This window comes from Pseudopipra pipra, chromosome 5 (genome assembly GCF_036250125.1).
Source record: "Pseudopipra pipra isolate bDixPip1 chromosome 5, bDixPip1.hap1, whole genome shotgun sequence".
NCBI lineage: Eukaryota > Metazoa > Chordata > Aves > Passeriformes > Pipridae > Pseudopipra > Pseudopipra pipra.
Window position 1 is genome coordinate 13,624,295 of NC_087553.1, and position 24,342 is coordinate 13,648,636.

Sequence of the window (24,342 nt, forward strand, 5' to 3'; positions counted from 1 at the left end):
AAGGAAGACCAATGACAGGACAGGCTTGTATCTGTCCTGCATACTTCTCCCAGTCTTCAATTATTTTCAGTTTAGGGGATTTCCTCAGCTTGATGCAGTTTATCTAATTATCAACCCTCAAGGGACCTTACTTCAAATTCTTTTTCTGTTCTCCCCCAGAGTTAATGTAAACTTTCTGCATTCTTATACAACAGTAATACTTTAGACTAAACCTCTTGATTGTTCATGAAGTAATGTCAGAGGGGAATGGTACAAAGAATGAGTCATTTCTGTCTCCTGACTCAACTTTTCTCTGGGAATGATATTTTCCTGTGAGGCCATAGGGAATAGGTGGAAAGTATTGCTCCTTGCAGAAGTCAGTCAATCAACTCCTAAGTGGAAAAATTCATAATAAGTGATCAAAACAAAAGGTTTTACTGAAAGTCATAAAAGGCTGCTTATGTGTTGGTCATTTTCCATCTTTAAAGTGTATATACTTCTCTATGATTCACTGAAAGCAGACTGGAAAATGAATTTTTGCTCACTGAAACAAAACATCACCTGGCAGCAAGAAAATAATCTACCAAGAACTCAGCCTATTTATCAGCAGTCCAGTGTACGATTATTTAATGTAAACTACCTTCTACTGTCACAGGATTATGAGTATGTCAGTATAAAAAAAATAATTTAGGTTGAGAGGGAGTATTGTATCTGATTCATGTTTAGCACAGACTATCATCTAAAATGAAGTTAGGAGTCTACTTTTTTTTTTTTTAACAGAAAACAATGAGGTAATGAGCAGATTTTAATTTTTAAGTAAATAACATCCATGTGAGAATACAGCACTTTTGCTTTCTCCTGCCTCTTTTCTCCCTGCTCTGGCACTCAGTGATGAAAATAAAGACAAGTATAAATCCCTATATGCCATCAAGGCAAAACTGTCCCTGAGAGTCTGGCATCATGCCCAGGATTTTACTCACTCCAAGACAAGTGATGTTCTCTTCAGTTAGGATTTATCCAGTCTCATCAATAAATACCTCAAGCGTGGTCATTTGATGGATATGATGAGATTAGATTCCAAAACATTTAGGCCTGTATACAGTATTTTGCTATTGTAAAGAAAATGGCAAATATCCTAAAGCAGGAACAATTTCTTTTTCTGGCATTAAATGTCTGAACAAATTGTTGTACAATCCTTGTTGGCCGGGCCTAACAAGGGCTTTTAAAATTCACTCAGTGCTTTTTCCTGTGCATTATTCTATGAGCCACTTTCCCCTCAGTGTTTGCTTTACAATCATCACCCCTTTACTCACTTTTGTATGATGAGGGAGTGTATGTTCTTATCTGTGTCTTAGAAGCAAGATTTGGATTTGCTTGCAAGCTTTCAGTTCTCGTTTTTCTGATTTAGACCAGGGAATCTAAAATAACAGGTTTTAATATGGCAAGTAAATACAATGGACTCAGAGCTCACAATCAGTCTCTCTTGCTCTCTAGTCCAATTAAAATGTGTTTACTGAGAGCAGAACATCATAACTACATGATTACTTGTATATAACACAGGGCTCCAGCAGGTACAATGGAGAGAAGATGGAGAGACATGACAGGAGTAGCCAAACAGCAGAAGAAACACAACATGTTGTTTGCAAGCTGTTCAAGCAAGACTTACTTACCAACTGAGATCAACCTGCATGTTTCCAATTTTGCTAAAGCAGTGCAGGCTTATGTGTATTTATCAGAGAATTGGGAACTATTGAACAGTGTGTTTCAGCATAATCAAAAACAAAGGCGTATGTCTGGGGTCAGGGAATGCAGGTCAAACTTATCAGACTGTCAGTACATATTGGAGAATAACAGTTATTCTGGGTGGTTTTCAGATCACATGCAAGGTCAACTGAACACAAGCATCAGGGCAAATCTTTGGGTAACATGGCTAAAAAGATTCCAAAGGATGCCCAACAAGCTATTAACTTTGATGCTGTGCTAGGAGAGAGCAATATTTAAAACTTTATCTACCTCCAATGGCCATCCTTTCAGGAGAATTAAAAAAAAAAAAAAAAAAAAGTATTGTCAGGAAATAGTGAAAACAGGAAAAATTACGGTCCTTGTAACAGAGACAATCAAGCCATGACTCAAGCCTGATCTGTCAGAATTTACATAGTTAGGAAATACATTTTCATTCTTGCTGTAAATTCATATAGCAGTAGAAGAATGTGTGGAGGGGAAAAACCCTCTATATTTTTTTTTAGGTTACATTATTCTTAAGCAGCTTTAAATGAGAAGTGAGGTTGTCCTTATAAATATGCTGTACACATCTTCCCTTTGCTTGATAGAGAAGTTACTGCATTAATTTATAAGACCAATGGAAAGCAAGACTGGGTGCTTGAAATCATCACCTCCCACTTCACAATATAGTCTGATCTATGGAATTTGCCTCAGACTGTAAGTCTGTGCTTACCTCTGGGTCCTGCTATGGTCTAGTTCATTTGGTCTCTCCCTAGTCCCACAGGGTCAGACATACTTTCAAGAGGTCATAGGCCACTTTATTTTAAGCAGTTCAATGAAAAAGGAATAATTTTCAGCTCCCTATGGATTTTCATGCTTTCAAAAGGTCAAAGGCTCTGCAGAGCCCAGTTTGCCTCGTGGGCTGGAACAGTGAAGGCACATCAGTTTCTGTAGCCAGAGGCACACAGAGCACCGTGGTTGTCACTGGATTCGGCTGCGCTCAGCTCTCTGCCCATAGATGCACATGCATTGATTAGAGGCAATTTTTAACACTCTCCTGATCAAAGCTCAAACAAACAGTCACCCTTGGGAGGGCAGTGAAAGGCCTTACCTGCTCTGCCACTGTTCCAAGAGCATACCAGCCTTCTTTTCTGCACAGATTGCCCAATGGACCCGCTACGTCCCAGTGAGACAGGAGGGAAGGTGCAGGGAATAGGAAGAGGCAACTCCTCCCACACACTCAGCTACTGCTGGGTCTGCACACAGAGGGGAAGCCTCCAGCCTGGTGCCTGTTACCCTGGACATCCATGTCAGTACCAGTGTGTACTTGTTAAAGACTGGGAATAATAGGGACCCTTGAAATTACACAGCCTTTCAGGGGTATGAGTTGATATGAGCATCACCCAGAAACGTCCATAACCCTGGCCCACATGAAGATCTCAGAAGTGGATCCTAGCAAAGGTGGAGCCACGCTCTTCATAAGCTCTGCTTCAATGTATTAGTTCAACAGAAGCATTAAAAAAAAAAAAAACCAAGCCCAAGGCATACTGAAGAACCACCGATACAAAAATCCTGCTTGGCAAATTATTATTCTATTAAGAAAAGGAAAAAAAAGTCTATTTTATTAAGTTATCATCCAATGAAACATTTCTTTGTGTTTTATTAATAAGCAGCAGTGGCCATGCAAGCTGGGAGCCATGTCAGTTCAGGTCTGGATGGTGAAAGGAGGGAATGAACCACAAAAGACTCTGACTGTTTTAAACATACTCCTTTAGATTCACACCAGAGCCCAACAATGTCACCCGTCTACCGTGGAAAATGACTTGAAGTAACCAAGGTGAACAGAGGAGAGAAACACATGAGCAGCAGCTTGAATACAAGCTGTGATCCCTTGAATACAAGCTGTGATCTCTCTTCCTCTGGAAGGGGGATCAACATCTCTGTGGTCTCCTTTTTCAATACATACTGAAATGTGAAAGCAAAAGTAAACATTTCCAAAAGGAACTGTCAGCCAGGACTGAATTTGTTTCAAGAGCTATTTATCAGAAGTACTTCCAAGGTTGTATCAGCAGTTACTCCTCTAAAATACCACATTGCATTTTCCCTAGATTAGCTCCTGCTCTTTATACCTTTAAAATGCCATGTCCTTCATATAGTCAAATCCTCTGTACAATGACTGTTAAGTACAGGGCCAAAACTTGGCAGAATTAGACCTTCTGAAAGTTACAAATACACTTCAGCATACATATTTTCCTTCTCTTTTTCTTTCACTTCATAAGATTTGAGTACAGAAAGATCAGAAATAGTCAAACACATCCTCATTCATGGCCTCTGAAAGGCTAAAACATTCAACTTTGCTTCTTCTTTTTTCCCCTATGAGCTGTCAAATACTTGCATCCAGCAGCCTGATGTGTCAAAAGGAAAACAAAGCAGCAGCAGTGCTGGTTTTATCATAGGGACAATGAAAAGTGGAGACAAAGTAGATCTGGACATTAATATTTATATACAATACTGGGGAAACAAACAAACAAACAAACAAAAACCCCAAGAAGAGGAAACTGCAATGTAATTTTTAAGTCTGTTGTAAAATGTGTTAAACATTTAATTTGAGTAAGTAAAGGGTAATGCTGGAGTATGAACTGCTATAAACAAGAATTTATTTGTGTCAGGAGGAAAACATAACACACACTCCTGAGACGGATAAAAACTGTATAATTGTCAAATGAGAAGTGGGATACAATGAAAACATTAAAGATAGGAGCTGTAAAATAGCCAGTGACTTGATTCACAGCTAAGATTTGGTTCACGTTGAATAAGGGAAGAATATATCATGGTTATTGACTTATAAAAATTAGGATACAAGTTGTTTGGTTTAAAGATTTATCAGATTCTTGCTGGTAGAAATCAATGCAACACAAGATGTATGCCACAGTTGCACATCCAGCCCAGACACTTACTTGCAGATGCCAACTTTTAACTCCCTACTTTGACATACAGCACCAGATTTTATAGAAAACTCCAGATGAAAATACAGTACCACTCCAGTTCCTATAGCTGCACATGATTATTCAGCATTTGCACAAGCAAATGCTCAGTTAGCTTCTTGGACTCAGGAGGCACCTGAGGCACTTAATGGAAGTGGGGAAGCTGGAAATCCTGTTTCCTTTCCTTTGTTGCAAGGATGGCAATGATTTTAAAGAGCAGAAACAGCAGACTTCCTTGTACTTGTACAGATTGAAAAACAATCCTTAACAGTTAAATGCCCCAACACCTGTCACCACAGTGATACCAATCTCATGTGTGTTTGAGATCTTCCTTTGTCATCATTATGATTTAGCGTTTACAGCTACAGGAGCTGTGCATTCTCTTCCACGTTATTTCAACTCACAGTCCTTCATCTCAGCCAACTACTCCTGAAGGGCATTGATGTGCCTTTTGTTCAGATTCAGACATTATCTTGACGACCATAATGAGGAGAAGCTTTCTGTTTGTTTGTTTTTAAATACAAGTTTAGATTGTGAAACAATTATGCAACTAGATCTTTAAAAATCTTTTGTGACCACATGTTTGGCGGGATAATCTCATCTAAACAGGGATTCTTGTGTTAAAGTGACTCAGACAAAAAGGCCACACAAGGATAACAGAACTCTAAGTGGTTTTCAATGGATAAAAATAATAATAATAAAATTACATTCAAGTTCCACTTCTGCGTGAGGTTTTATATTTGAGGGGATGTAATAAAACTAAAACATTTAAAAACGTCCACATAAAAAGCATTCATCGTGCTTCAGATCAAAGAGTAATAGTGAAAGATTAAGCACATTTATTGTTAACTAGAAAAACATTTCAACATACCAGATGAAGATAATCACATGCAAAAGATGTTCGCTTCAGTTTCTAATATAAGCTACCTAAATACAGATTTTACAAGCAACAGACAATAGCAAACCAGCAGAAGAGGATGAATTCCAAAACCCCAAATTCTCCACCAGTGCAAGTTTATGAGGACAGCCTGAAAAACAGTTGCATGCTTGCCAACACATCCATACATGCCATTTCCATTCTGGAAAGCTTATACTGTGGGAGCTGGGCATCTTGCTCGTGCCATTGCCAAATTTAATGCATGGGGCTAAAGTGGTGACACCACTGTTAGAGAGACTCTAAAGAAACTGTATAGCAGCAACCTCAGGAGGGTAACAGCTTTCAAAGAGCAGGTGTGCTCCTTTGGCCAGCTGTTCAGCATCCAAGCCTAAAGTAGTCTCCATGGATAAGCTCAGTGTGAGCACCAAGACATTAATTTATATCACACACGTATAAAACTCTGAAGCTGTACACCATTAAAATGTCTCAGTGGAGCAAAATATGCATTCCTTATTGTCCCACAGATCATCACAAATTATTAAGGTTATAGCAAAAAGTTAGAAAAACACTGTTATCCAAAAAGGGTCCAGCTCCCTCGCTTAGGCTTAGCTGAAACAGAACCAGCTAAGGATATCTTAAGGAGATAATCCACTATGCCAAGTTCACAGCATCTACCAGAAATGCAACATACTGAAGAGACACTAATTTCGTGCTGCTTACTGGAAGTCTTTCCCTAACTGGTCAACTCCCAACATCATCATCTTAACTGAGAAATATCTTTGCTAAGCAAAGGCTTTTCATGGTTTTCATACAAGAAGAAAAGAGATTTTCTTCCACGAGGTTGTAGGCAAACTCAATCATAATTGCCCAGCACATTTCTCAAGGCTCAAATTCACACATGGTCTTTGCTTGGAAGTACAGACTGTCATACAGACCCTCATGCTTTAAGAGTTAGAAAACACGGGGAAAAATAGGAATTGTCCTTGAGAGGAATAGCCCGTCAAAACTGTGACGAACACACAAAACATATTCTTCCCTTTCGGCGATTCTGCCCCTTGGCAAGCAGCACATCCATTCTTTCATTTCTAAGGGAACTATGAAAAGTTGTTGGGGTTTTTTTCTAGTTTGCACAAGTACATGGAGCATTGCCTTTAGAGTCAATGATTTTGTAGATGTCAGCAAAGCCCAGTGTTCCAAGGATTGTTTTTCAATGGCATGCACTAAATCAGTGGTTGGATTTGGGTGACAGTCAAGTGAACTCCAGTGAAGTCAGCGGGAAGTTTGCCTGACTAAAAACCCAAGAATGTAATATAATACAAACTATACATGAAGGAATCGAAAGGTCATATGTGTTCCATTGTATTTCTAGATTTTCTGGATGCTTATTTCCTAATGTCATTAAAAGGATTTTGAAGAACTCATGAGCAGAAGTCTGACATCCCACAGACTTACAGAATGACAAGGATACTTGTATCAAAAGGAGAATACAAAAACTACCTGGCATTTTGGAAATTTCCACTGCTTTTGAAAGACACTGTTACTTTTGCAGTGGCAGGAATTAGACTACAGTGAAAACAACAGTACTTAAATACTCTTATTTGGCCTGCTTCCACATTTTTTTCCTCTTTCCTGAACAGGTAAAACAAGTAGTAACAAAACCCAAACAAAACACACACACACACACAAAAATCCTACAGTGAACTTGAGGATTGATAAACAAGGATAATTGCCACCTAAAGAAAAAAAAAAAATCTAACACACTTGTTAAGTCAAAGATTTTAGAAAGCCTATACATAATGAAAGGGAAAATGGTAATCAGAGCTGTCTAAAGAAATGGGATAATAGGCTTAATGTTTGGACTACACCAATAAACTTGCCATCAATCAGAACCAGAATATATAATTAAAATTTCAAAATCACTTACACAGAACTGTACAACCTGCAAATTTCAAGTTACTATTTCTTTAAGTCCTACTTACACAAAAATTACACTTAAGGTCTTACTATAAGGAACATGAGTATCCATTTCTTCTACCAGTCTTAGAGCTGTTTATACAAAGGTCCTTCCTCTGCAGCTCCTCTAAACCAGGTCAGCCCTTCTTGAATAGTCGAATTTTGCCTCAAAAGCACATATTTCACTTTCAAATCATATCTGAAACCTACTTTTCCCCCTTGGTCTCCTAATCCTCTTTTCTTTATTATGTTACATACTGCCTAATGTAAATGTACTTGATTTCATTACAGCATTAGATATAATTCATTATTTAATTTTGAAAGCCTATTATGCCACTTTTCAATATGTCACTCCTTCAGTGAAGCACCATGTTACGTTCTAATATGGAAGATATTAATGGAGGTGAACCTCTAGTACTACTTCTGTTAAAGCTACCCAACCCTTTCAATTATTAAGATACTGTTTTCAATTGCTTTTAATTGTGATTTTACCAGCTAATATGAGTTTTCCATGCTGCTTTCTGTCTCAGGCTGAACATTTGTGCATGGTATGAAAAAAAACCAGTTTATTAATATCCACTGATTTATCGTAGTTTAATAAAAAATACTCAACAACTATTTCCTTTAGTGAACATATTCTTTGCAACAATTCATATAGACCACTACAATACAGGCCTTTGTGCCAGGGCTGCATCTTTTGCCTTGCCCACCCACTTAAGTGTGGCCAAATTGGCTTTTGAAAACGTCCCTCTGCACAGGCTCCTCAGAGACCTGCTGAGACTTAAAACCCAAACTGCCATTACAAATACTAATCAAGAACTTCCCCTATGAATACAGGCTGAGAAAATTGGGGCTGTTCAGCCTAAAGAAGGAAAGGTTGAATGGAGACTTCATAGACACCTGGAGAGGGACTCTTCATCAGGAGCTGTAGCAATAGGACAAGGGGGAATGGCTTCCAACTGACACAGAACTGGTTTAGATTGGATATTAGGAAAAAATTCCTTACTGTGAGGGTGGTGAGACACTGGAACAGGTTGCTGGCTGCTCCATCCCTGGAAGTGTTCAAGGCCAGGTTGGATGGGGCTTTGAGCAACCTGGTCTAGTGGAAGGTGTCCCAGCCCATGGCAGGGGGGTTGGAATGAGACGATCTTTAAGATCTGTTCCAACCCAAACCATTCTATGATTCTATGATCTTACAGCTTCTGCAGACCAGAATGTGAGTCACATCCACAGAGCTGAGCAAGGGCTACAGAGGCCTTCAAGGACCCATACAATGACTGTTCTCATTGCTCTGAATCAAGGTGAAATAAAGCAACTGAGCTTTGAGTTGAGGCTGCTCTCTCAGTATTTCTACTGCTGGCATCCAGACAGCATTGGGAAGGACACTGATCTCAAAAGCAAAAGAGTTAAGGCCAAACCAGAGACAGGCTCAGACTAGGAGACCAATGTGTTGAGAACGGAGCTAGAAAGAAGAAGCCTAGAATGTGCACTGGGATTAATTACTTGATTACAGAGACCAGGTTTAGGAGCAGAAAAGAATTTAAGAGGAGAATTAACAAGAGAAGTGGTCAGGAAGCTGAAGCTGAGTGAACATAGCACTGAGATCAAATGAGGAAACAGGTGGGAAACATACGAAACCACTGTGGAAGGGAGACTGAAGTTAGAAGGAAAAAGAAAAAGCAAAAGGGACAGGTCTGGTAGAAGTTGTAGTGGAAGGAGGAAAATTACTTGGCAAAGCAAAGATAATGAATCTAAAAAGCAACAAAAAATAGGGACACACACATATGAGAGATCTCAGAGCAGGCAAAGAGGTGGCAAACAAAAAGAAGCACAGACTGGTTGAGGACACTGGGGCCACTGGTATAAAGAGAAGCAGAAGGCTGGGATTGGATCAGGGCTCAGGAAACCCAGTAGTTTTGGTCCTGCTAGTAACACAGATGTCAATCTTCACTTTACCAGTTCCATCTTAGTAAAGCCTAGGAAATTACACCACTGTGTTAGGAAAAAAAAAATGCTACTTTTTACCTTTATTTTTCCAGTTAGTGAAAACTAACTGTCTTGGAACTGATTGCTACAGATTTTATTCTTTCCTTGACAGTCTTTCTACAGTATTTCTTCTAATGGTCTGTGTGATGGGAAACTTGAGACAGCAATTTATCCAAGGCCACACAGTTTACCAACACTAGGACCAGCAGACCAGCTTGAATATCTTGCTCTCAAACCCAAAGCTTATTCTTCCACCCTGTGTTTCACTACACCTAGACATGCTGAGCATCAGCCTCTCTCTGCAAGAGGCAGGACTTCTGAGAACTTTGGGAAATGCTGAGCCTAAATTCCATCATATTAAACTTCCTTAGAATCAAACAGTGATTCACAATCTTTCTGGAAGAAGTCCTGAAGGATTTTTTGGCAAAATCTCCTTTCTTCTCCTCATCCTGACTCCCGTCCCATTCCAAACTCCTCAGCATCCCTCTTCCAGCTTCTGTCACTTATTCCTCACTTTTCAAGTTCTATAACCTCCCCCAGCTGTAGCAGTGCTGGCACGAGGCCCAAGGTAATAAACCTATCAGAGTTTATTAGCTTGGTATGCACTTTATCCCACCCTGCACCTCACCCCTGATGTTAGCATCTCTCATTATTCACTTACTAGCTGGAAACTGTCACACAGGAGCATGATAGCAATGACATCACAGAACCAAAAGCCTTTGTGCAGTATTCTTCCTCACCCTTATGCAGAAAAGCCACCCTTTCTTTTCCTGACCCTCTCACCCACACTTTGCTCTCTAACAGTTTCTGACTCTGCACAACAGAAATTAAGAGACTGTTCAGTCTGGTGACTCCAGAATTCTGGACACAAAAAAATGCTTAAGTTTGTTGTGCCAATATATAGAAACATAATAGACAGTCACATCCACATGCATTGTGTCAGCCTGCTGAAAATACAAAAAAAAATAAAACTTAAGACACTTTCTTCTTTATTAATACATGAATCACCAGCTCAAGTGGATAGTACCATAATCATCAGTTAATAAAGCAGCCATACCTTCCTGAAAGGCAAGCCCCCTTTCTGTAGGCAGACACAAACTGACAAAAGCACTAACAAGCAAGCAGAAATCCCATCTTTCCTTTCACAGGGTCCTATTTCAGGTTTAACAAATTAGTCTGAGGGTGACACCCCATTAGAAGCTCACATATAAACACGAGAGATCTTTTTTTAAATTTAACTAGTGTACAACAGGATTTCCTTCCTGTAATCAGGACAAGAAAGGGAAAGCAGAGCTATCAAAACAACACTAGGAATATTCTCCTGCTCTTTATCCAAAGCATAAACAACCAACTGAGCTGCCTTCCCTGGAACGTGTTGCAAACTTTGGTCTTAACCTCATTATGTTATCACCATGCTGTGACATTGTCCAGGCTTGTGCCATTTGCAGTTGCCAGTAAAGTGACAGAAACATTTTCCTCTCAGCTTCCTATCTTAGGCAGTCTATAGTTTTATTCTGTTATCTCTGTTCTAATACATAATTGCATGGACAAAAGCAGAAAGCCTCCATATCAGTTGCAGCCTCTGATGCAGGCTAACTTTAATTCCCCTCAAACTAGCTCCAATCTTCCTGACTGCATTAATACACAATGGCTCTTTGCACAGAAATGTACTTTACAAGTAAATTTAAACAAAGTCTCAGCAATTTCATTAATGCCAAAAAAATTTTGCACATAATACAACTCCCCTCCATTTGTGCAAGTTCAATAGTTTTCCAGGAACACACTGCAGAAGTAACATATAAAAATTGCTGAAGCCAATCTCAAGCATTTATTATGAGTATATTATATTGTTCTGGCATTTTTCTTAAAGCCAGTGACAAAGACACTGCAGGCAGCATAAAAATGTGGAATTTGGGGTTTAGTATAAATGTGCATTTAGAAAATGAAAGTGCTTCACAGTCCAAGTTACCATCCCTAGACTTGATAAAAATTACTTGAGGATTTGCAGGAATTATTATTATAGGAAGACAGATTGCAGAGAAACAGTCAGAATATCTGTGTGGTATTTGGCCTAAACTTGTAATACATAACAGCTATTCACAGTTCCTGCAAAAGGGAAGGAATTCTTCACTGGACTCTTCTGTAGTTAGTTCCAGTGCTCATCACTGTGGCATCACATCAAATACAACTTGTAGATAAAGCTTATTAAAATGGAGACATGGTTTTGTACAGGTAAATGAGCCTCCAAGACTTCTGTGGAAGGCATGCAGCACTATGTGTGCCCTGTTTGACCAATGGCTGGTTACAGGTATGAACTTCATACAGAGAAGTTATTCATCAAAACATTACGTAGGTATCATTTTTTACTTTTATACAGAGAAGGAAAGAAGCCACTCGCACAATCCAGAATTCCTTTCTCTTCCCTCACCACCCTCTACTCCATTATCTTGTTAAAAACAACTGACTGAATTTTTCCTTCAGTCACCTTGTTTGAAAAGTTATAAGAAACCCTTAGAGGAGGAATATTCAGTCCCTAAGGGAAACGTGGCAGCTTATTGGAAAACTGTTGTACTGCCACTTTCAGACCCTGTAAAACAGTTACCGCCCATCACGTTTTCTGTAGGAAGTTTCTCATGTCTCAAGATATTAGGGATGGCTCAGGAAACCAGGGATGAGGGAGTTTCTGCGGTAGCTTTAACCCTAAAAAGACTAAATTACAAAAGGGAAGTGAATCAAGAGTTCTCACACAGGGATGATTTCTTCTGGGCACCTACAAGGATTCTGTACACATCTGATCACACTTCTGGCTCAGTACACACCTCTGTGCACACATTGCACACAGACACTCATTGCCTGTATCACATTAAGGCCTTTGGAGCTCAAGGACTTCACAGGTACAAAATAAATTTGATGGTGAAATACACGCTCACAGGTAGAAAAAGATGAAAAAGATGAAGTGAGAATGAGATGAGCTTTTACACAAACATATTATTAACCCCAGCTTCTTTCTAGTCTCTTCCATGTACGGTTTGGCTCTCTGACAGTAAGGCCCACTCTTGTACAGTTCCTGCCCTATGGAATACCTTTCCTTTAACTCCAAGTTTCATCTATTCTTTCACCCCATTCTAAAACACAACTAACATTTTTTCCACCCTTATCTCACCCATTTGCCTCTCTTTCCCCTCTCTGTTTCTCAGGACTTTACTCACAAAGTGCAGCACATGACTCCAAAAGTGTGTTTCTCAACAGCAGTATATCCATGCCAAGAGACATGTATATCACTGAGAAAACAACAACAACAAACCCACAAAACACACAAAATCCACAAACACAGACTAACAAGAGATAATAGGACCAAAAGCTACTGAGCAGTCAGAGCTCAAGGGTTTGATCTCTAGTGTAGAAGAGAGCCTTGATTGCACCAATACAAGCCCCTCATGGGATACATTAGCATCCCATTTTCCATTTTTAATATTTTTTTTCCATTAAGACACAAAGAACAAAAAGTGGACTCAAGCAGACTCCTCATTTAACTTTGTTCTCCCTCTACTTCTGTGAAACAGCTATTTAGATAAATTAACAATGCCTCCTCATCCTCAAGGCTATAACATTTCCAAACTTTCCTGAGATGATAATTCTTGCTTGGCTGGGTTTTTTTAAATCCTACTCACAAACAACATGAGTGTTTTCATAGACTGACCAAATGATGCAAAAGATGTCTTGCAAAACAGATGCAGAATAGCGAGGTGCACACATTTCTGGATTGTAGAACAGATTCAATATAGCTCATTCAGCTCTGAACATACTTCCAACCCAGTATTAGCCAGCAGCCTCCTCACTGAATTAAGGCAAATACCCACATCCAATCAAACTCAAGACAAATTGTGATCCTCTGACCTTCAAATCTGCTTCGTTTTCCTCTTTCAGCCTTGGAAGTCAGAACATGCAATGAACATACTGTCTTTTTCACCAAAGGATCGATTAAATCTGCTTTTTATTAAAGACAGTAATTTTTGAGAGGTGCCACACCAAAGTTTTTTAAACATCTATACCACAATTCACCACTGTTAAACACTCAGTCATGCTAACAAGGAGCAGCCAAAGAGAAAAAAGACCAGCTCATGTATATTTTGAATATAGAGATTAGTTAACAATCATTTATCACCTTCTGCTCCTATTTTTAAGTTTCTTAAAGGAGTTACAGTGCAAATGCATTCAACTACAAATTTTTTACTCCCCCCTCCTTTCCTTTTTTTTAAACAAAGAAGTACTGTTTCAGCAATTCATGAAGTTTGTAATGTGTTTTATTAAACTTCAAGAGATATTTAATCAAATGACTGACTTCCAAGAACAGCATGAATCTTTTGAATCACAATGTCTGTCAGCCATCCCAGTTGTCGCTAGTTTAGAAGTTTGGCTTTTGTTTTTCTCCTCTGTTGCTCTAAAATTTCTTAAGTCTCAATAAATTTTAATCAGGAAATAACCTCCCAGCTCCTAAACTCTGGGAGTAAGTTTTCATCCTGATTCAACCAGACAAATAGGAGGTTTGTTCACATACTTGAGAGCAAAAAAAAAGTTTTCTGCTAATTCAGGGAACTGTGTTCCAGAGCTGTTTTGTGTTGTGCCCTTACTGGACAAAATTCTTGGCTATGGCTTCATGCTAAGCCAAAAGTAAACACTCTTGCCTTTTTATATGGACAGCTCTATCCCAAAGTACCAACACTAGCATCAGTGGTGACAGAAGAAAAGCTATATTGCCCCAATATAAGAGAAGAATAAAAAAAAAACTACAACTAAAAAAAAAAAAAAATCAAAACCACACAAACACTCTTCAACCAAATAAATACACGTGTCTGAAATGCAAGCATGAATGTACTTCCCAGAAATCAGTCATCAAGCTGTGCTCTCGGGTATCACCTGAGAGGAGGACAGTATCAATTTCACAACAGCACATTGGAAGACAAAAACCACCATATAATCCCTGATTGAAGGATTTCTTCCCCAAATACCTGCAGTTTAAAAGTTACCAAGCACTTTTGCAGCATGCAGAAATTTGTTAACCTGAACACCACACACAGCACCTGCACAATTTTTGGAACATTCTTTTCTAAATCCAGCTCAACTGTAACAGGTGCTAATGTGAATAAACAAGACATAGCAATCAAACCCAATTTTTATTACGTTCTCATAGTTGGTGGATATATTTATGTTCCCCAGCTTCAACAGTCTCTACGATCCCTTTTCAAAAGGACTTTCAAAACAGCAAGACAAAACACCATCGAGGACTTACCAGATTGGAATTGGTGGCATTGGAATCATCTTCTGGAAAGGGGATATAGATAGCTAAGGCCACACAATTGGCAAAAATAGTCAGTAAAATAATTATTTCAAATGGTCTGAGGAATGGAGTTAAGGAAATTGTTCCAAAATGTGCACACAAAATAACATAAAATAAAAAAAAATTTATAAGAATTCTGTTTAAAGAAAGCATTCCAAGCCCCTTATACTCTGAAAAGAAGCATATGCCTTTTTAAGTGCTTTTAGGAGCTTCCAGCCAAGAATCTTCCTAATATGTCAAAAGCAGTGTAGGCCAGTCGCGTGCCAGAGTAAACACAGATTTCTAAAAAGTTTTTTTCTTCTTTAATTTATTTAGATTGCATTTTCCCCATTTTCCTTCTAGTGTGGCTGTACTATTTTTATTAACAGAAACCTGCTCTAAAAGGACTGCCTTTGTTCCTCTTGGGATTAGTTTCTCTTGGTCTTTTTCCGTCTGCATTTACAAATTCTCAAATAATTTTAACAAACGTTTTGGTTTGGGTTTCCTTGGGGTTTTTTTTGGAATTTTTTTTTCTTTTGTTGTTGTTGCTGTATTTCTTTTCCCCCTTTCTCGGTTTCTCTCTCATATCTCAAAGTTAAATGTAAGGGTCCAAGGAATACATGAATACATTGCTAGATGCTTAAAAGATGATAAATTTTGTTAGGGAAAAAAAAAAAGGTTCTGTCCAAAATGTGCTTACACTGCCAGGTATACTTGTTTTGCTTAAAAATTATTTGAGGGAGTATTTCTTTTTCTTTTATTCACATTTTATTTGGCATCACAGAGACTACAAATGTGCCTGCACAGTATATTAGGGACACCAGAAAGCTAAGAGTTCCTTATGATAGAGAAACCAGCAACAATTCACAGGCATTTCAACCTTGCAGTAACTTTGTAAGGGGGGAACAAAAAAAAACCCCAAACATTTGGAATGTTCAACAAAGAAATCCTGTGTGACCTCAATGTTCTTTGACTGTCCATTGGAATCAAAGGGCATTTTTCTACTGCCTGGTTTGTTGGCACTGTACTTCATCTACTTCAGTGGACTCCTTGATCTCAGCTGCTGTGAAGTGTCTCCCAACTCAGACTAGAGACCAGATTTACAGTCTGTCTACATTTAGTTGCCTGCAAGCATATCCTGGAGGTTAGCTCTGGGATAACTCACCAGGACTCTGGAGGAGAATGAAGAGCAGGATGGGACAGGGAGAATGCCAAGCATAACCTGTGCCACAGAGAGCATTTGAGCCTGAATTTATCTACCATGGGACTGGCTCTGCAGCGCTGCCAAATGTCAACACAGCATGGGTGATTTTGGTCAGCAGACTACTGTCCTCAGCAGGCTTCAGCAGGAAAAAACTGAAGGTCTTTTAATGTGCAGCTGAACTGCAAGATAAACACAAATTCCAGGCACCTGACTGCTGTTTATACTCAAATATATTGTACATTTCACATATGGAAGACTCAACGCGTTCCAAAATCACCAGACTCCTGTGCTTAAGCCTTTTAATAGTAGGAGATATATGACACTATGGAGGAACAAGAGCAGGTCAGGGTAGGCAGATTGCATGTGATATCAGTGAGTCTTCTCAGGTATATACCTCAGGTTGTTTATATAATGTGTACTGCTTAAACACCTGGATTTCCATAGCCTTTCCTGGTCTTAATTGCTTTATTCCCTAGATTTTTTGTTGTTGTTCTTTTGGCAAGATTATCATCTATTAACTTATCACTGTTTATGCATATTTTCTTTTACTTCTTTTTATTGCACTGTAAAAATAAAATCATATAACACACACAAATACAGTGCAGACAAAGCAGAAAATTAAATACGCAGCTAAATCTTTGCAAAATAAGGCAATTAATTCGTTTTACTTTTTCATAAATGCAACTGCACCTTCAGGCTCTTAACACTATAACTTTGGGTAAGAAACACCACTGAAGTACCATATGATATTTAATATCTATTATGCTTAAACTTCAGTGGTTCAGCAAATTAAGCTAAGCTTTCCTCATTAGTTTTTAGCAATTAGGAAAAGTCAGAATACAGAATAAAATTAAACCTTATCACAATCCTTTGATATTGCTACTTGTCATTGAAGTGTTTCATGTTTATAAACACTAGATGTGCAATGAGAGGTTCTGGTGGAAAAAAAAAAAAACAAACACTTCCATCAACTCACCCAAAACCAAACAAAACCAAAAAATGCAAGCTTCAGCATCTTTGGACTGATTTAATTGCATTGTTTGGTCCTCTCTTGATCTCAGCAGTGCTGTATCCTGGTTTACAACACATCAGTCCCATCATTCATTGCTGATCTTATTCATCTATCAAATGTCACTCTGTGCTTTCTCTAAAGGCATGTGGTTACTGGGGTGCTGGCAACTAAACCAATACTCAGCTTCATCCTGTTAGTCACTATCAATCATTATATGCTTAAGGTATCAGAGCTATGTCAGAAGCAATAAAAAGTAGCAAACTTAATCGGGGGATTAAAAATCAGCATCTGAAGAAGAAAGGAATAGGTAGGCAGGTAGTTTAAGGACATCTAAGAATTGACAGGGGCATTTTTAACAACTTCTTCATCTGAAAAATATGTCTATGTCAGCAATATTTAATATACTCATTTTTTATTTTCACCTTTCTAACATCCCACCAGACACCCAAAGGAATAATATTATCATATTATCTTAAATGCCTTAATTCATTTTTTATCATACTAACTACTGCCAAGTTCTGTACTACCTTCCCTTGACTTGCTTATCTATGCCTAAAATCATGCATTTTCTTCTGTATTTACTGAAGCACTCCATTAGCTTGTGATTAGGGTTAGTATTGTTTTCTCTTCGGGGATGCAAGGGAGATGTATTTTATTTCAGTTTGTGTTTCACACCAAATACTCAAATTCCAGCTTGTACTGATCAGACTTGGGTGACTAGAAGGGCTTTGCTCCTTGCACTTAAAAGCTCTCCATGGCTTTCCAGGGAAGCAGCACTGACCCTTACATTGGGCAGTTCTGTGTCAGTGGTTATCTGTTGTCTGTGGCACAGTCTGTCTCATGTTCAGACAATTAGATCTGGCTCTGCACTGCATTTGTACATGTTGCAGGATTACTGGAACGTGTTTCTTTTCCCCTTCTTCTAGATAAGCATTATCCCTCACCATACATTACTGAGCCTTACTCGTTTAAGTGGAATTCCAATAAAATTAACAGTCCTGAGCCCTGGTTCAGAATCTTACTGCATAAACTTGGGGATTTTTTTACCTCCTCCTTTTGCCCCATTCTTTTCTCCATGCTGTAGAAAGCGTGATGCCACGTGATTAACAAAAAAAAAAGTGTGAAATTCAAAGCACCAGAGCTGTTGACTGGTGGTACCTCTAAGGGTCTGCAAAAAAGCAACCATTAAAAAAAAAAAAAAAAAAAAAAAAACCCACACAAAAAAAACCAAACTAAAACAAACCACAAACAAACAAATAAATAAAAACAAACAAACATTTAAACACAAAAAAAACCAAACCAAAACAAAAAAACCACATGAAAGTCCTAGAAAGGAAAAGGAAAGCCAGCAGCTGCTATCAGTCCCATAGAGTCAGTTCAATTCTGGCCTCAGATACTTTGAATATCTCCCATCCATTTCAGCCTGGGCCATGTGTTTTCAAAAGAGCAGGATTCAACTCCTAACCCTCATCATTTAAACTCCTAGTGGTTTCTTACACACAGGTGTAGTTAAGGCTTCAGCTCTAATCTTCCTCCCTTCCCCCTCCCCCTGCCTAAACGATCTCAGTTAAGACATCCAAAACCATTCATGCACTTTAAGTTCCCAGCAGCGCCTTTCAACTTCAGGTATTGATTTCCCCACGCTTCTGAATAGCACCTGATGTGCACGAATGATTCGCTGTTTACATCAGAAAGGATATTTCCATTCGACGATGCTGATACAGGCCCTCCGGATGGGATTTTTCAGTGTTAGACACAGCAGTGCCCGGGGAGGCCGTGTAGCTGTGGTGGTACCCTGTTTTTTCTGCTTCCCATACTGCTGCCGTTTCCTCTGCGTGGAGCTGGCCGTGGATATCGTTGCATTGCCAGCGCTCCCCATCAGCTTGGCTTGCCTGGCAGCATCGATCGCAGCTTGCCAGGACAGAGCTGCCCCCGGAGTAGGGATGTGCTCTGGGGCAAGCCCTGCAGCTGCATTGGCATTCATGTTGGCATGAGCTGGACGGGGACTCCCATAGTTGGAACCTGGGGAGGGGAAAAAGTAAAAACAAAATCAAACGGACAGAAATTTGTGAAGACATTTTCTAAACGGCAGAAGAGATAACCAGTGTTTTTAAAAACCTTCAGTATCAGTAAAATCAAGAGATAAGTGTAAGATATCAGTTAGAATCATAGAATCATAGAATAGATTGGGTTGGAAAAGACCTCCAAGATCATCAAGTCCAACCCCTGATCCAACTCCAATTCCTATATCATGGCACTAAGGGCCACGTCCAATCTCTTTTTAAAAACCTCCAGGGCTGGTGAATCCACCACCTCTCTGGGTAGGCCGTTCCAATGCCTGATAACCCTCTCTGTAAAGAATTTCTTCCTAACATCCAACCTAAACCTCCCCTGGCGGAGCTTGAGCCCATGTCCCCTTGTCCTATTGTTGGTTGCCTGGGAGAAGAGACCAACCCCTGCCTGGCTATAACCTCCCTTCACGTAGTTGAAGAGAGTGATGAGGTCACCTCTAAGCCTTCTCTTCTCCAGACTAAACAACCCCAGCTCCCTCAGCCTCTCCTCATAGGACTTGTGCTCAGCTTGTTCTTTCAATTCAAATTCTTCATTTTAAAGTAATAATACTATGCAATCCTTCATCTTGCAAGAGACTCTCAACAAGACCAGTGGATACTGAGCTGTTAGAAGTGCCTCCAATCAATACAATCTCCAGGATTCACAGAAAACAAACTATCCATTTTCTGTTTTACCCACGCATTCTGCAAGTGGGACTGTTTGAAAGCACCAAAGGTGAGGACAGTTCTCATCACTTTAACACACAGACAGGCACTATTATGCTATTTAGTACATGACAAAGCACCCAAGTGAGATTCTCAAGTCCTGTCATAAAAATCCTTGTGCTTTCAAGATTATCTCAAAATAAAGTGAAATTTTAACAATAAGCTTGATTCCCTCTGTAAACTGTACATATGTACAATCCTAAGAACAGCCTGACCAGAAGGTACACTGAGGCAGAAACTGGAACACAAAGGCAAGGCTCACAGATAGTTTAGGTCAACCAATATATATTTAGAAATCAGAACCTATACCTTTATCCTGATAAACTGATTTTAAGACAGACAAAATACTGAATTAATAGAGTAAGTAACACTTGCTTAAAAAGTGCATGTTAACAAGAATGCTAAGACCTAGCAATCCCAAGTGTTGCTGCTCTTTTAGCCAGAAGTGAGGCAGTATATACTCTTTTGTCCAATCATAATAGTAGAATATACACATCAGGTGACATGTGGCTGATATTTAGAAGGTCTTGTCAGTACAAAAAATTTAAATCACTCTTTCAAGCTGGTGTAATTGTTCCATTGGTTCAGTAAAAACAGTTGAGTCACCCATGTCTCTTCAACGAGGCTTTTTCAGTGACTCAAATTAAAAATTCAATCACTTCAAATGGAACAAATTTTGAAACTTCAAAATAGATTCCCTTACTCCTTGGAGCTTCAGTTGAGTTTTGTAAGAACTTGAGAAGGATTAAAGGAGTTTTACTACAGACACTTTGCAGAAGAAAATACAAGCCATGTTAAAAAAGTTCAACATGGAATCTACACAGTCACAACAGCAAACTGTGATTAAGAAGAACACCATGTTTGGGTATGCCCTATATAATATTTAAGAGCCTACTTTTATTTGTTGGGGACTTTTGAGTGGCTGTGGCCCATATGTTGAGATACAGGTAAAAGGGAGCCCAAGGGGTCTACAGATCTTGTTCTTCAACAGGCTACACAACGAGAGCTCGGTTTCAAACCACTGCACACTCCATGGCCTGTGTTTTGCCTTCTATCTGAGCAGCAGACCCTGCTTCAGAAAAAGTGCTTGTGCAAGGGGCAGACAGGAGAAACCCAGTAAAGGAGTTAGATCATCTTCTATTTCAAAGCAAGCTCAAAGTCTACTATTGACCATGTTCCACTTTAGATCAGTGTAGAAATATGGTGTTACTAAATAGGTCAGCTGGGCTCCTTACAGACTACCAGACAAAGCAAACAAAAGACCACTTAACACGGTGTTTCATTTACAATATCAGATGAAATACATTCAAAACCAGGGAATTGGCGAGCTGTTCTTGAACAGAAATAATTACCCAAGATGCATATTTCATAGCTGGATGTGCAGTGCCAAGGTATCAGAGCATTCACTGCACTACTAATGAACTAAAGCAGGTAGAATAAATACAATTGCATTGACACACAGAGTGCAACAGGATATGCCTCTACCTAGAAAGCATATAAGATTTTTAAATTCATCTCATTGAATCACAAGGAAGGACACGATAGAGTCAGGTGTTATTTTATGTCAGGCATTGCCATAAGATTTCAAGGCTGTTAGAGTTTCATTACATAGCAGGAAAATCCAGAGCTTGTCTCCGCTCACTAAAAAATCTCCTAGTTGCAAACCAGCCAAAAGGAAGCTGGTGAGTAATATGACTCTGATATGTGAAAGGGAAAGCTGAAAGAAACAAGAAATGGGAAATAGTTAATTCACATCCCTCAGATTTTGAAACTGAAGAAAAAGAGCTCTCAGAATCATACAGGCTAAGCAGATTTCCTCGATGAAGCAGGCAATCAACTGGCAGACAAACTTAGTTTTTAAGGCTAAGCAAATTGTACACAGCACCACTCATGGGATACATATTTATTTTCAGACTAGTTCCAGATGCAGTTTTTCTCTCTAGCATCTATTTGACCTCCCTAGCCTAAGGCATACTGGAAAGGAAAAAATAAATGGAAAATTACTCTAATTATTCTCCAACTCCAGCTCTTCTTTACTGACCCATTAGAGTGGATAAGAAAGATGTGGGTGTTTTCCACTAAAGGCAATCTTGCTGATCCCTCTCCATTGTGTTGTTATCACGCGTGGTCCTGAAAATAAACAGCTGCTGCATCTTAATGAAGACCTTTACGCAATTTGGAAACGTGTCAAGAGTCTTCATTATTATTCTTATTACTTAGGTTCCACATGAGGATTCAAGTCCATGCATTTTGACTTTGATGTGCCAGCAAAGTTAAGGATCCCACTTCTGGTAGTTTTATAGGTTTTGCTTCTACCATGATCAGCAGCCCCATAATAAAGTGCTTTGTCTCAAATTCATTTCAAATGATGAGTCAGTAGTGACAGATTTATATTAACAAATATTACAAATATTGATTACTGATAAGGATCTGTCTGTTTTATGAAGTTCAGAGGCTGCAGACAATATCTGTACTAAACGACTAATGGCAGTGACAAATGACTTTTCTAGAGGCAGTTTGTAGAAATAGCTTGAATTTAAGAGTGAAGCTCACACAGCTTCAAGGAAAGTACATTCGAGAACTGAGCAAAATATTTTCAAGGACAGCACAGCCAAAATTTCAGGGAGAATGAAATTCTGCCCTATAATCTAAATGCTTCATGTTATTTCTTAGGAAGCAAGGAGAACAGTACATATTGAACTCGTGAGGCATCACACTGAAATTTCACCTGTGGCATTCATTTCTCCCCCACCACAAAACTTTGCTGTAACCTGAGAGCTGCAGTTACTGGATTTTCTGTTTTCTTTTTGCAACGTAGCAGTTAAAATACTTCACTAAATTTCCCCATTACAAATAAAGTTTCACGCTACCTTAATCACTGGAATCATATTTGTTTACATGGTTATTAAGTTAGAAGTTGACCAGAACTAGGAAATGGAAATTCAGCCCCCACCCAAATGCAATAACTCACTAAGCACTGTGATCCACAGCATCATCACCCTCCTAATCCCTACCATCCTTTAGTAAGAATTTGTATTGTTGACTGTGTCCAGCTGGTGCACAGAATTCTGCTCTCCCCAGTACTTCTGTGCTATGGATCAAGAGTTTAAGCATTTGGAGAATAATTAAACAGAAAAGGCCATATAAGTGAACAAATTTGATTACAAAGTCTTTGGGAGAGACTTTCATTTTTGCAAAAATGAGAATTTGCAGAACTAAAACAGATGCAGAAACGACAGAAGCACGGGTCTCAAAAATCAGAGCTAAGTCACAGAAGTAACAGGTAAGGTTGCTGTATAACTGGAAATGAACCACATTGCACAAAGTACTTGACATTGTAAGATTACAACTAAATCACCAAAATCATCATTAAAATATACAGGGATGACCATTAATAACTTTATAAGTGGCATTTGCATTCTAATACTATCTGTCAAACCACCTATTAACTATCTCCAAAGCATCATTAGAAAAACCCAGCTAAGCAGTGACCATTTGATATGAGATGTGGACAAGTTAATGACACAGTGGAATCACAACTTATGAGCTTTTTTGACTTCATGTAGTTAGCCACACATTTATTGTATAGGAAATTGTGTTTAGTTAATTCTTTAAATGAAAATAGACCTATCCTAATGCGGGGTTCTCTTTTTCCATCACTTTAAAAACATCAGAATCCTAAAAATGCAAACCTTGAAACTGTGCTGCACAGTTGTATTTTTCCCCAAAGCAGAGGAGAGATGGCTACAGCAAAAGATAAGACTGGTTAAATCATAATATCTTAATTGAATTCAGAAAGAAAGCAAACAGAAAGTAGGAAACTGGTCACACTACTAAGATCATGTGTGAGACCTATTCCAGCACACAGGAAAACAGCTATAAAATATTCAAGTGGGAGGTGTCCAAAGGAGAAGCATGAAGAATAACACACAAAAAAAAAAAAAAATCAGTGTATGAGATCATCTGTTAATAAGGGGAAGAGTGTGGAAAACATTGATCCATTAACCAATGGAAAAAGGAGAGCATTTTATAGATGATTGCAAGAAGGATTAAGTGTTACATGACCTTTTTGCATCAATTTTACAAAAGAAAATCCATCAAGAGCTGTAGACTAACACAAATAATCCCCAAACCAAAACAGGTATTATTTCCAGCTGTAAGATTGGAATGAAGACAGGAGAGTTCTCAGAGGACCGAGAAAGGGTGAATGGAGTTTAAAAAAGTGGAAGGGAGGCATTAAATCCAGTTTAACTTCAGTTTAAAAAAAAAAAAAAAAAAAAAAAAGAAAGAAATCTGGAATAAGTAAAATAAACAAGTGTCTCCAAGTACCTGGAGGACAGGTAGAAAAAGAGCAAGTGACATAAATCCTTCATGAATACATTGTGTCAAAGAAAATCGGTTTCTTCCAGAACTGAGTAACAGAATTCACAGGCAAGATGGAAGCAGCAGGGTCCTTGTCTCCTGACTTTACTAATAGTTTTATGAGGTCTTGTATGATAATTTCATAAGAATACTAGGTGCTAGGGATGTA

The 24,342-nt window shown here is 38.8% G+C and overlaps 1 protein-coding gene across 25 annotated transcripts in view; it reads right to left on the minus strand.

Moving 5' to 3' along the window:
• The window catches only part of CACNA1C (calcium voltage-gated channel subunit alpha1 C), a 480,151-nt gene that overhangs the window by 387,673 nt on the left and 68,136 nt on the right, over nucleotides 1–24,342 (minus strand). For 24 of the 25 annotated variants that reach the window (XM_064654535.1, XM_064654526.1, XM_064654536.1 and 21 more), the window contains exon 1: nucleotides 14,792–15,007. In XM_064654535.1, the coding sequence (XP_064510605.1) occupies nucleotides 14,792–14,992 (201 nt within the window). In that variant the 5' untranslated portion in view covers nucleotides 14,993–15,007. Of the gene's footprint in view, nucleotides 1–14,791; nucleotides 15,008–18,732; nucleotides 19,057–24,342 lie in introns of those variants that run through there. The other variant, XM_064654541.1, reaches the window with a different exon arrangement.